Source organism: Leucopleurus acutus (genome assembly GCF_964270905.1).
Source record: "Leucopleurus acutus genome assembly, chromosome: 4".
Classification (NCBI taxonomy): Eukaryota; Metazoa; Chordata; class Mammalia; order Artiodactyla; family Delphinidae; genus Leucopleurus; species Leucopleurus acutus.
In genome coordinates this window covers 155,694,810-155,708,347 of record NC_139146.1, presented here as the reverse complement: position 1 = coordinate 155,708,347, position 13,538 = coordinate 155,694,810, and the positions used below count along the sequence as shown (strand labels likewise).

At 38.9% G+C, this 13,538-nt stretch overlaps 1 protein-coding gene across 4 annotated transcripts in view; it reads left to right on the top strand.

The window, feature by feature from the left end:
- The window catches only part of GLRB (glycine receptor beta), a gene marked incomplete at both ends in the record, with an annotated part of 65,002 nt that overhangs the window by 44,930 nt on the left and 6,534 nt on the right, over positions 1 to 13,538 (top strand). For 2 of the 4 annotated variants that reach the window (XM_082837872.1, XM_082837871.1), the window contains 3 exons: positions 130 to 270; positions 5,413 to 5,565; positions 12,864 to 13,156. The exons of 1 other annotated variant lie outside the window; for it this stretch is intronic. In XM_082837872.1, coding sequence (XP_082693998.1) covers positions 130 to 270; positions 5,413 to 5,565; positions 12,864 to 13,156 — 587 coding nt within the window. The remainder of the gene's footprint in view (positions 1 to 129; positions 271 to 5,412; positions 5,566 to 12,863; positions 13,157 to 13,538) is intronic. One more of the 4 variants, XM_082837873.1, reaches the window with a different exon arrangement.

Here is a 13,538-nt window from a genome sequence, read left to right as displayed (position 1 = left end):
TTCTAACAAAAGTTTCATAAAAGGGCCTATTGTTTTACCATTTCTGTGTTTGATATCTGGATGTTAAAGTGTTAAAGAAGTGTCCATAATTATATTTCAAACTAATATTTTATTTCCTTTTGTTTACAGTTGGTTACACAACTGATGACTTACGATTTATCTGGCAGTCAGGGGATCCTGTTCAATTAGAAAAGATTGCCTTGCCTCAATTTGATATTAAAAAGGAAGATATTGAATATGGTAACTGTACAAAATACTACAAAGGCACTGGTAAGTAATATTCTTTAAATTAAGCAAAACTAAGTCTTATTTCAAAGATTTGTTTCAATATTAAAATATGCTAGGGACAGAACAGAGAAAACTAGTTAAAAAATAAATTCAGTATTTATAGACATTATATCTATATGTTGATACATTTAAATCTTTCATAAAATTACATCCACTAAAGTTAAAATTTATTTTATCACTAGATAGTTTTGCTTTTCTCTGTGTAATTCCAGATAACAAGAGGTTTTCAACGTTTTATTTTATATGAACTCTCCAGGCAGTGGTTTTCTTAGATGTTGCCTAGAAATTCTGCTCTGACAGGATTCATATTAGGGCCAAACGTTATGGATATAAACAATGTAACCCATATATATTCGTCTGCTGTCTTTGGGGCAGTTTTTCATTGTTGGTTGACCCATTTTCTTAATTTTCAAAAAATTTGATCTTTATGCTGTGCAGGAAACAGTAAACACATGAAATAATTGGACATGAGTAAAAATTTGCCGTATAATATTCTTGATCTAGGTTATGGAACGGCCAGTTATGAAAACTCAACAAATTAACCTCACGCATTAAATCACGTCAAGCTTTACAGAAATGAAAATACAGTACTCACTGATCAATACTTTCATAATATGTTAGTATTCAACCTTTGAGTCTCCTCTGGAGGTTATAGGTTATTGAAGGCTCTAGATATTAAATATAGTGCTATTTTCCTCGGCAATATAAATAAAAAGGTGAATGACTTTTGACCAATACATTCACACTAATAATCAGTCTAACTTATAAATTATCACAAAATTCTAATTCTGTATCAGGAAGTAAATCATGACAAAGATATTCAGGAATAGATGTAATTAAAGTTTAAGTTTATTGCAACATTTATGTTGACTTTGCAAAAATAAAAATGTGTAGAGTAATTGTGGAAAATTTACTGGGATGAGATGTTTGAGCTAAAATGCTGCATCGTGACATCATCAAGGACAAAGTATGATTTAAAACATACCTGTTGATTAGAATAAAAGATAGAGTGAATAGTTGCACATCTACGTTGTTGTAATAATAGATACAACACGGGCCAACTTAGAGATAACGTGAGTTTAAGCATCTGTTGTCATTGACCTTCAAATAAATTAACAGATTATGTAACATTTATATATAAATAGTCCCTTCTCTTGTAGAGCTTATAGTATTTTAGGACAAGAGACAAAATAAGCAAATACACTGCTGAAAGAGTTATCAAAAATTTTAATGGAAAAACAGAGCTCTTAAAAATTTGACCATCCAAGTACTCCGTGAAGAAATCGTAGATACCTTGATTGTCAGATGTGGAAGTGATCGGTCGGCTAATGCTGAGTCAGCTCTTCTGTTGAACACATAAAATAACTGAGATGCAGGGTCAACGACTTCCTGAATGTCAAGGGCAAATCAGTGTCAGCTGTAACCTGGGCACAGTCATTCTCCTCTCTGTGACTCGTGCAAATTGAGACTGACTACAGTTTTCAGGGATTTCTCACCTAGTAATGGAAAAAATAAACTTGAAAGCCAAGAGAAGTTTTTTGGAGGATTGATGTACAGAAACATTTACTAGATGGCTTTTTGAGTTCTTGCTATCTGTCAGGCATTGCTTTAAGCACTTTGCAGGAATTCTATCATTTAATCCTCACAACAATCCTGTGAGTTCAGTGAGTGCTATTATATTTGGAAAATAGTTACCCACATCCAGATTATACGATTAACATTTCAAAATGAATAGTCTCTAAATTGTTGGAGAAACTTGAAATAGAGTTTACTGAAGTGTTTTAAACTTCATCTAGAGATGAAAAATAAAACCAGTAATTTTATTTCTAATTTTATGTAGTATAAAATCATGTAACAGTATTGAAAATCATGGGGTTATTCATTTTTTTCACCTTTAAGCCCTGACCTTAAAATGTCTCGGGACTTCCCTGGAGGTCCAGTGGTTAAGATTTCACCTTCCAGTGCAGGGGATGCGGGTTCGATCCCTGGTCGTGGAGCTAAGATCTCACATGCCTCGTGGCCAAAAGGACAGAACATAAAACAGAAGCAATATTGTAACAAATTCAATAAAGACTTTAAAAATGGTCCACATCAAAACAATCTTAACAAAAAAGAAGCCTCTACTTGGGGACTCAGCAGTGAATAAAGGACAGATCCCTGCTGTTTTATAGATCCATATTCTTACATGGCAAGCAAGTAAAGTAAATGTAATTCTTTTAGTCCTAAGAAGGAAATAAGAGGGTGTGCTGCGGTAGACAGTATTTGGGGATATACTCAAGATTTACGATAAGTAAATCTTTCATAGATTTGTGTGTGTGTGTGGTGTTTATTTTTTGAGTTATCATAAATAAGTCGCTTATATCTCATTAGATACAGAAAATAAGAAAAAACTCATGGCTAACATAATAATAATTGGCACTATATTTCAGTAAACATGCTTTGTCAGTATTTATATGAATCAGTATATGGATATAAGAAAAACATTTTAATGTTTGGATAATACTTAGAAATGTATCTAGGAAAATAGAACATCCAAAATACATGGAATGCTTAACAGTGCAGAATACTGGAAAAGATACAGAAAGCAACGTATAAAATGATGGCCAATATTTTCTTTAATTTGTACAAAATTATCCGAAATGGTGATTTGGCTTTAACTTTATTAAAAATTAGGGTTTTATTTATAATAGTAGAAATTGCACAGGTGGAGAAACATATGGGTACACAAGTATAGAAAAATCTTTAAACTGGAAGCCTGAGTGAATAATAATCAAATAAAAGCTCACAGGAAATAGAAAGTAAATTGAATTTGCCAGTGAGCATTTATACCCATTAGCTGCCCACCTGCCCCTCATAAATGTAACAGTACCAGGAAATCAAAACAGATCAAGGGATGTTTCTCATAAAAGTTTATGGAGCAAATCACTGTGATATCCAGGCGTATATTTTACTGCTAAGTGCATCCACGTCTTGGGAAGCTCCCCAGGGGGTGGCTTCAGATGAAGCAATCGGTTACCAGGCTGTCATCTAAATGTGGTGGATGGGATGCGCAGATGCATTGGAAAGTGAGCAACTTTATAGGAAATTGTTATAATCCTTGTGACAACCTAGGCTCCTAAAGATACGCAATAAGCACATATGCGTTCGTCCCCATTTCACAGGCACTAGGTGAGTGTAAAGTTACCTTGCGGGAGTGACACTCTTAGAAAGCAAGGTACTGCAGAACCGCGTGTAGGCAACGCTGTGGGCCTCCTTAATTGCAGCGAATGGGCTTAGGAAAGATTATGGTTTGGAAGTTTTGCACGTGGTTGTTAGTTGGAAGCGTATGTTCTCATTTGTCCAGGCAGGAAGTTGAGAGAAGAGGTAGGCACTGAAAAGGGAGGGGGATTTTCCATCGTTTTGCCTTTCATATCTTTTTAGAACCTGTGCACCATTTAAATGAATTGCCCAGTTTTAATGAACTTAAATTTTAAAAAAGACAAACACTCTGCATTGCTTGTCTTTTTTTTTTTTTTTTTTTTTTTTTTTTTTGTGGTACGCGGGCCTCTCACTGCTGCGGCCTCTCCCGTTGCGGAGCACAGGCTCCGGACGCGCAGGCTCAGCGGCCGTGGCTCACGGGCCCAGCCACTCCGCGGCATGTGGGATCTTCCCGGACCGGGGCACGAACCCGCGTCCCCTGCATCGGCAGGCGGACTCCCAACCACTGCGCCACCAGCGAAGCCCATGCTTGTCTTTTTTTGATATAATATGGAAACATTTGGCATAATTAGAATTTACTTCGGTTCAAATCAACTATTTATTTTTGTTACAGATTAGCCCTAACATCTTTCTAATCCCTCCGAGGTATCAATGATTATTGGGAAAAGGATAGATTTCTAATCTAAGCTATTTGATAAAGGGATGAGAATAGCCATTCTTTGAAAGACCCTATTTGTGTGCAATTACTGCTCTAGATACTATTAATGAATAAATATGAAGATTATTCTAGCATCAGAAATATATAGCTTCTTCCCAACTCGGAAAACTAGATAAGTACAACTTTTTAAACTAAAGCACAGTAAAAAAGTAATATTGTCTTTTTCCCCCATAATTATTTTCTTTATGCACTGTCCATTCATTTGTCTCAGCATTTTAAAATAATTATGTACAGTTTAAGCTGAACGCAACTGAAGATATAACGTTTTGGAATTCATGCATACCCTTCCTTTTGTTGAATGGGAAATGACATTTTTATCTAAATTGAACATTTTAAAAATTCATCTCAAACATCTGGAAACATCTCTTGTACGCCAGTGCTGGGAGGCTATTTGTGTCACTTATTTTCTTTCTCCAGTCAGCAAAGGCTATTATGAGGCTGCCCGTAATTTGTGATTAATTTGAGAGACTACTTGACATCATGGCAGTCCTAGAATGATGTGTAAGGGCAACGTCTGCTTCAGTCTCAGCCTGTGAAAGTGAAGCCCTTTCCCTCGATTCCAGAACATTTGAGGTCCTGGAGTGGAACCAGGGGAGACTTGGTTGGGATGTCCGATGTTTGCCTTTACAAACTTTTACCTGCATAGACTGGGAACACTCACTTACCCTGCTCGTGTTTACCTCCAAGACTGTCTGCACATTTCATGCGTAAATGTGCGTATGAGTTCTGGTAGACGGTCACATCCCTTCCAGATAAGAAGTGGTCCACGTGGCTGAAAATTATACTGACAACGTGTAATCCAGGCATGTTTCTTTTTAGACTTGCTCTGCTCTGATTTGATGCTCCCGGTGGCTTCTTTAGATCTTTTGCTCCCAGAGGACCCAAGGATAATGGGAAGTTTAAGTCACTGCAAAATCTCGGAGCAAAGACTTAAAAGCCGGGACTGGCCGTCCCAGAGCAGCACATGGTGTCTGTTTGTCAATCTCATAATGAAGTCGCAAGAGGTCGGGTGAAACAGGTCTCATCATGCCGTCCTCTTAGATCACGTAAAGGATACATATTTACAGAACCAGCCCCCATCCTTTTTACGTGGAGTTCACTTTATGAAGTTGCCTCAAGCAGGAGCGACCTGTAATTTCCGGGCACGATGTGATTTTGCGGTGGGATGTTGCGGGAGTGTCACTCTTGCCCGTGTCTGTTGCTGGCAGGGTACTACACGTGCGTGGAGGTCATCTTCACCCTGAGGCGGCAGGTGGGCTTCTACATGATGGGCGTCTACGCCCCAACCCTGCTCATCGTGGTTCTGTCCTGGCTGTCCTTCTGGATCAACCCTGACGCCAGCGCTGCCAGAGTGCCCCTGGGTAACGTGTTCCAGCCTCTCTCGGGGGGTCGCGAGTGCGCTGCATCTTTATAGAAATGACTGTATAATTTTGAAATTATACCAAATGATTTTGAGACAGTGAGTTTTGGAATTGATGGCAACCTTTTTTTTTTTTTTTTCCAGACTTCCTTCAGTCCTTGACATTGAACTAGATTTTCTCCGTGTTTATGCATTCTATAATTAAACTAAGTTTTCTCTTTTTGTGTCCTTGGGGTATTTTAAGCAGTTAATCCATCCTACTTTGACTCTCATGAAATAATTATTAATAAGCGATTTTCACGCATAACGGAAGGCTAAAATCCCCAGTGGTGCCAAGCTTAAAAACAAATGACTATTTGGATAGAAATCTTTCTAAATCATATACTGTCTCATACTGTTCATCAGGGAATATGTAATAGAATTTATCTTTTAAACATGACTTTGCATCATTTTCCTAAACACTGGTTATTGTGTGCTGTACCACCAAGAGAGGCTAGAGAGAGGAAGGGCTGGTTAGGCCACGCTCTCCAGTTTGTGATGTTTAATGCTCTGTGACATAGAAACACCAATAGCCAGACTTGCAAATTCTGTCTCTATAGGGCTTAGATAGTCTCGGGTTGGGGAAATAATCGAGAGCCTTTCTTTCTTTTTTTTTTTTTTTAAATTAATTCATTTATTTATGGGTACGTTGGGTCTTCGTTGCTGCACACGGGCTTTCTCTAGTTGCAGTGAGCGGGGGCTATTCTTCGTTGTGGTGCATGGGTTTCTCATTGCGGTGGCTTCTCTTGTTGCGGAACACGGGCTCTAAGCACGCACGCTTCAGTAGCTGTGGCACGCGGGCTCAGTAGTTGTGGCGCACGGGCTTAGTTGCTCCGCGGCACGTGGCATCTTCCCGGACCAGGGCTCGAACCCGTGTCCCCTGCATTGGCAGGCAGATTCTTAACCACTGCGCCACCAGGGAAGCCCTGATTCTGCTTTCTTAAATCCCACATGCAGGACATCTTGTAGATGGTATTTAAGGTGATGAGTGGAGTGTAGGTAGAAGAATCTCAGGGCTAAAGCCTTGGGATTGAGAAGATGAGGAACAATCTATGTGATGTGGTTTCCTAGAATCCTGCCAAGTGGAGAAGCTGTGTCCAGGCGAGGAGAGTGACCAGCCAGCTGCTTGTAGGTCAAGGTTAGGGCTAAAGATTGCCCTTGGCTTTAGCAGCCTAGGGGGTCCCTGGGATCCAGAACAGAGACAGTCTCCATGGAGTGAGGAGAAGCGGGAAGCCTGGAGGGAGTGACTCAGGAGAACGCAGGAGGGGGGCCTAGAGCCCTCGGTGTAGACGGCCTGTTGGAGGTCAGCTGCCCACAGGAGGGGAGGGTGGGGAGATAGCCTGGGGGGATGGGAGCTGAGAGGTTTCTTGGCTTTGTTTTTCTAAGGGGCACAATCCACACACGTTTATTTTTGGTGGGAAACAACCGGTAGTGAAGGAGACAATGAGAGTGGGTAGACGTGCAGGAGCAGTGAGAGGGGATGGGAGGCAGGAAACGAGGGGTTGGCCTTCGCCAGGACACAGTGCATTTGTCCACGCGGCCAGCAAACTCCTTCGGCGACAGTTTGAATAGCAAACATTTGAGGTTTCTGTTGAAACCCCGAAATCCGCTGTCATTGCGCTAAAGCAGCCTTAGACGATACATAGCTGAAGAGGTGTGGCTATGTCCCAGTAAAACTGTATTTATAAAGATAGGCGGTGGGTCAGATGTGCCTGGTGCGTCGGGTTGGCTGACTGCTGGTCTGTAGCGTCAGGAGAGAAGGCAGAGCGGATGGGCACACGGCGAGATGCGAGGGCAGACGTGGTCATGGGCGCCAGCCTCTGATTTTGTTTTCTTAGTGAAATGGGAAGCCAGGTCATGAGTTGCAAGGGTGATGGGGAAAAGCACCGTGGTTCTGAAGGGAGAGAGACCGGTGAAGGGACTGGGGAAATACACCCTGATTGCCTGGTAGGATCGCGGACCTCTGGAGGTCAGTGGTGGTAAATTGAAAGTGGGATCAGTCAACATGTTGACTCATGAAAAGAAAACTAGGGACATGTTTAGGTTTTTGAGATTTACATGTGCTGTTGCGTGTGTTAATGTTTGGTTCTATCTTATTACCGAGTAGCATTTCATAGTATGGCTACACCACCGTGTGTTTCTCCATTAACCAGTTGTTGGGGATTGGGTTGTTTCCAGTTTGGGGGTATTATACGTGATGTGATGAATAATTGCGTACAAGGCTCTGTGTGGGCATACATTTTCATTACTCTTGGGCAAACACCTAGAAATGAAATTTCTGCATTTTATAGGAAAACTATGTTTAACTTTTCTAAAATATTAGCATAGTGTTTATCAAAATAATGGTACCGTTTTGCCTGATTCATACTCCTGTGTCATATACTCCCTACTTCTTGTAGTGCCTTGGACCTTAGTACAATGTTGAATACAGTTGTGAGAGATGCTTATTCCTGATTCTGGGTAGACATAGTTGAAGTATTCACTGTTGAGTGTAACAGTGGCTCTAGTTATTACAGATCTCTTAATCAGGTTGAAGAGGTTCCCTTCTCTTCCTAGTTGGCAGAGGGTTTTTATCATGACTGTTGACTTTTGCCAAATGCTTCAATGCTTTCTCTGAGCATATTTAAAGGTTTATATGGTTTTTTCCTTTATTTTGGCAAATTCTACCAATTGATTCCTAGCTATTAGATGAATAGGTAAAATTATTAGCACAAACACGTTCATAACGTTTGTTTTTCCTTTTCATGTCTAGCTGTAGTGAAGTATTCATTCCTACGTATTGATATTGTTAAATTGTGAATTCTTTTTTTTTTTTTTTGACCACTCTAGATAAAGACTTATCCGTTTTCTTGGCGTTCATTTCATTCATTTCTATCTATTTGTTTATTTTTCTTTTTCACTGATTTTGGCTCTTATCTTTATTATTTCTTTTTACTCAGTCTGGATTTTATTTGATCTCTTTTTGATGATTGAAGTGGAAACTCAGATATCCGATTTTAGACCCTTCTTCTTTTCTAACATGGGCATTTAAAGTTACAAATTTCCCTTGTAAGTCCTGCTTTAGCTGCAGTGCACAAATTTTGGTATACTGTATTTTCATCTTCCTTCATTAAAAAAATATTCTCTAATTTCCCTTGTGATTTCTTCTTTGGCCCACGGATTCTTTATATATGTGTAGTTTGGATTCCAAATATTTAGCGTTTTCATGAGTACTCAAATATGATTTGTTTTTAATTTTGTCAGGGAACATACTCTATGATTTCAATCCTTTTATGTTTACTGAGACTTTGTTAATGGTCCAGCCCAGCATATGTCTCCTGGCAAACATCCCGTGTCACCTGCACTGTATATTTGTCACTCTTGGGTGTAGAATTCTGTAGATATGAGTGGAGTCAGGTTGGTTGATAGTACTGTTAAAATCTTTTATGTCTTTTGTCTAGTTATTATAGTTATTGATGAGAGAGTTGTTAAAATCCCCAACTCTAATTATGGAATTATGCTTCAGGTATTTTGAAGCTCTGTGATTAGACCCACACATATATATAATTTTATCTAAAAAGAAAAAAGAAATAACATTACTGACAGATTAAATATCAGGATATTCTGTCAATACGGCTATTTTGACCCAGTGTATCTTTCCTTTTTCTACTTTTTTTTCCCCTACATTGTTCCAAAAGATTATGAAATCAATTTGCCAATCTTTTCCTTCTATGGCCCATAATTTTTATTTTCTAAAATTTAGGAGAAGAACATATATCATTTACCCTAGACTCATTTTGCTTTTTAAAAAAAATCAGTCTTGTGTTCTAGTTTTATTTTTCTTCCTATCTCTTTTTGATTTACTTTTCCCATTGTTAACAAGTATCAAAGCTTCCTCTGCGAACTTTAGGTAGACTTTGTCTTCAGCTATTTCTTTAAGTATAAAAGTAACTGTGGAGGTAACATCTTACGCTTTTTACCCTACGTAAACTTTACTGTAACACATTCTTTTTCTGGTACATGAAATGGTTTAGTTGCTGCTAAAAAGGATTTTTTTTTAACAATACTTTTTAATTATAAATGTAAAAAGATGAATAATTCAGGTCGCAATTCAGACCTCTAGCAGGTCACACACAGTACCTTTCTTCCTTATTATAGTCTTTTCTTATCATCTGGAACAGTGGTTCAAGATCTTTTGGATTACAAGGATCTCTTTCAAAAATGTCATATTATTTCTGGATTCCCACATGGTAGTAATTGTAGTTTTCCTTTTAGTATCCTTTGATTAGAATGCTGTGCAATGATAACATGCTGACGTAATAATTTAGCAGTATTTCTAAATGAAGTTTCATGTTATTAATCACAACTCCATATAAGAATTTGCTGCATAGTGTAGTTTGTCTCAGTATGGGATAAAGATGATTTCAGGTTTAGACAGTAGCTGTTGGGCACAGTTTCTCCTTGATTTGCTCTGTTGGTTCTATTTGTTGTTAATAAAAAATACTACCGGGACTTCCCTGGTGGTCCAGTGGTAAAGAATCCGCCTTGCATTGCAGGGGACGTGGGTTCGATCCCTAGTTGGGGGACTGAGATCCCATGTGTGGCAGGGCAGCTAAGCCCACGCGCCACAACTACTGAGCTTGCGTGCCACGCACTACAGAGCCCACACGCTCTGGAGCCTGCATGAGACACTAGAAAGAGAAAACCCGCACGCCACAACTAGAGAGAAGCCTGCGGGCTGCAACGAAGACCCAACACAGCCAAAAGGAAAAGAAATAAAATAAATAAATAAATGAAATACAAAAAAAAGATCTCCACCTCCCCTTTCTTTTCCTTTTCTTTTTTCCCCCTTTTTCTTGCTTTCCTTTTTCAGTCTTCTAGGTTTTGGTATTCCTCTTTTAGGCAATAGATTGCTAGAGTATATGCTATTAAAGAATTATTTTTCAGATGTTTCCTCTGAGATTGTCTGAACGAGAAATCTCTGGACATCCCATAGTCAATGGGAGTTCACTATCAGTAGTGGTCTCTTAAATAGGGATTTTATCACTATAAAGTTCTTTCTGCATATTGATGAGCTAAACAACTTTATCTTCACCCTGGATTCTTTATAGAAGTTTTTATCCAGGTTAACTATTTTATGTAGTTAATTTATTAATGCTTTGATTTATGTTATTTGTTAGCCATAACTTTTGGTAGATGTAGACCTCACGCCTGCTTATCAGAGTTGAGAGCAATTTTACGACATACTCCCTGATCTGAAATCTAGACTTGGTCTGTCTTGGCGTTCGGGAGAAAAAGTAACAAATGACAAATAAGGACTGTATGTTTTAAACACGTTATAGAAAGATTATACCAAGAAGTCCTGGAATGTATTAGAGAGGTGCTCCATTAAGTGGGGAGAAGATATTAAGAACACAACATTGAAACTATAAATATCCCCATGTCTTTGAATGATGGGTTTCACATTTCTTTTTATTGGTTCATAATGTAGTAAAATTCAGGCAGCATTTCACTATGAGTTACTTAAACAATGAAGTAATCTCATCTGAAGGCCATGTTAAGATAAGGCTGAAATATTTGTCCGGAGAAATATTTGCTCAGATTTCTTATTTGAGGATAAAAAAGCAAGTGGACGTTTCCTATTTTAATGTGATTTCCTGAAGACAAGGCACACAGTGAGGTCCACATTCTCTTCCTTCTCAGCTGATCTCCATTTCCATTCTTACCTCTTCGAAATGATACAGGTCTTATTGGAATTGGTCACCATGGTTTTTAACTTAACGCCTGGGATTATAAATATCTCCCAAATGTCCATTAATATCCTATTATTCTGAATCTTTCTCTGCTCCTTTGACCTCCTTTTTCTGATGCCTGAGCCTCTCTGGAGTCCCCTCCCTTTCCACCACAACCTCCCCTGAACGATACTGGCCAATCTGTCCTTCAAGAAGGTCCTGGGTGCCCTGTGCTGAGTCGTGGTCACCAGTTCTTTGTTTCTCGGCCTTTATCTGGCCTAACTCGGTGTTTTCTTTCCAAAGTCACATCTTTTCTATATTCTCCTCTTCCTATATTTCATGGGTATTTTCCCAGTCATTCTGTTTAGAAGTTTGTCTCAATCTTTTCCTTCTTCCTTTAAACAGTAATCAAGTTTTAAAAAATGTTTTCTCCAAAATCCTTTCACATTCATCCTATCCTTCATTTTCCTATTCTTTGTTTCTGCATCTCCTATATTTTTCTTTCTCAGTTTATTTTTTTATCCCTAGAAGAGTGACCTTATTGAAATATTCTCTTGATAATGTCATTTCTCTACCAAATACGATAAAAGATCCACCCTAGGACATTGAAGGCCTTCTATAATCTGGCACTATTCTCCATTTCATTCACAAAGTTGCTAATATATCAGGATAAAGATTCAGGTATACTACTAAACTGACTACAATTTGATACATTCTGTGTTATTGATGAGCATGAAATGCTATGGAAACACAGAGAATGGTGTCAATATATGCTACTTAAAGGCTTGTTTTTGATTGATTGATAAGCTGACATAACATTTGACTAAGAATAAAAAAATAACTTGGGAATATGATTTGCTAAATTAATGCCCATAGGTATAATTAACTGAGTTTAGGGCAATGTTTGAGAAGATCTTGTATTTTTATGTTACTTTTCACTTCCAGGTTAGAAAATGTTAAAACCTATATTAACTTTTAAAACATAGTCCTGTTCATTAGTTTTCTTCAGGATAGAGGATAATTACAATATAATAATAATAATATATGTGTGTATATATATATATATATATATATGTAATATTGTTTCAATCTGCAGAAGTTATATTTTACTAAAAGCCTTTCTTTCTAGGAGAGAGTCTCTTAGTTCTTCAATATTAAAAAAAAAAAAATCCCCAAAACTCCACACCTTTCAGGAGCCTCTGAAATGATGCAACTGGTGGAATAGATATTTTTCACTGTTTTAAATGATTATTGATACTAATATAGTGTTTCCCATATTCCCAATGCAAGAGCAAAGAGAACCAAGTACATCTTTCATTATTAGGGTAATAAAAAATAAATATTTATTTTTTAAAATGTTAAGTGTTTACACCCACATTCAATAATTCTTACATAAGAAGCAAGTACATGGTATTTCTTCTACTCTTTGAGTTTTAAGGGGACCTGAGGGGCGTTGAACGTTATTGGAGGGGGATTTCGTCAAAGAACAGTGATCGTAGAACATTCCACGGGAGGAAAAGCAACTTGAACTCCTGTTCCTGTCCCGCAGGAATCTTCTCAGTGCTCAGCTTGGCCTCTGAGTGCACAACCCTGGCTGCGGAACTCCCCAAGGTGTCTTACGTGAAGGCTTTGGACGTGTGGCTCATCGCGTGTCTGCTCTTCGGGTTTGCGTCCCTGGTGGAGTACGCGGTCGTCCAGGTGATGCTCAATAACCCCAAGAGAGTCGAAGCGGAAAAAGCCAGAATTGCCAAGGCTGAGCAAGCAGATGGGAAGGCGGGGAGTGCCGCTAAGAAGCACACTGTGAACGGCACGGGCACGCCTGTTCACATCAGCACCTTACAGGTAAGGGCGGCGTCGGCCAGCAAAGTGCATTCTGCGGGTTGAAAGGTTTGGTAGACTTGGTTCTCACTCGTTTTTCTCTCACAGATGCAAAGGGACTAAGCACAACCTACTTTCTGGAAAAGAATAGAAAACACTTAGGTCCAATAGTAGCCGAGAAAAAAATCAACACTTTATCAAATTACTGGAGAACTTTCCGTGGAGTTTAAGGATGCTTCAGTTCCTTTGCTTTGATGGTCACCATTGAATGTGGAGGCCTTGCCCAAGTGACAGACCTTCCTACTCTTTCTCATTTGACAAACCTTTGCGAATGGCCAGGGGGCTGAAGGCTTACGGGGCCCACGTTCTTGAGTCAATCTCCCACCCATTCCCCATCAAGTTGGAG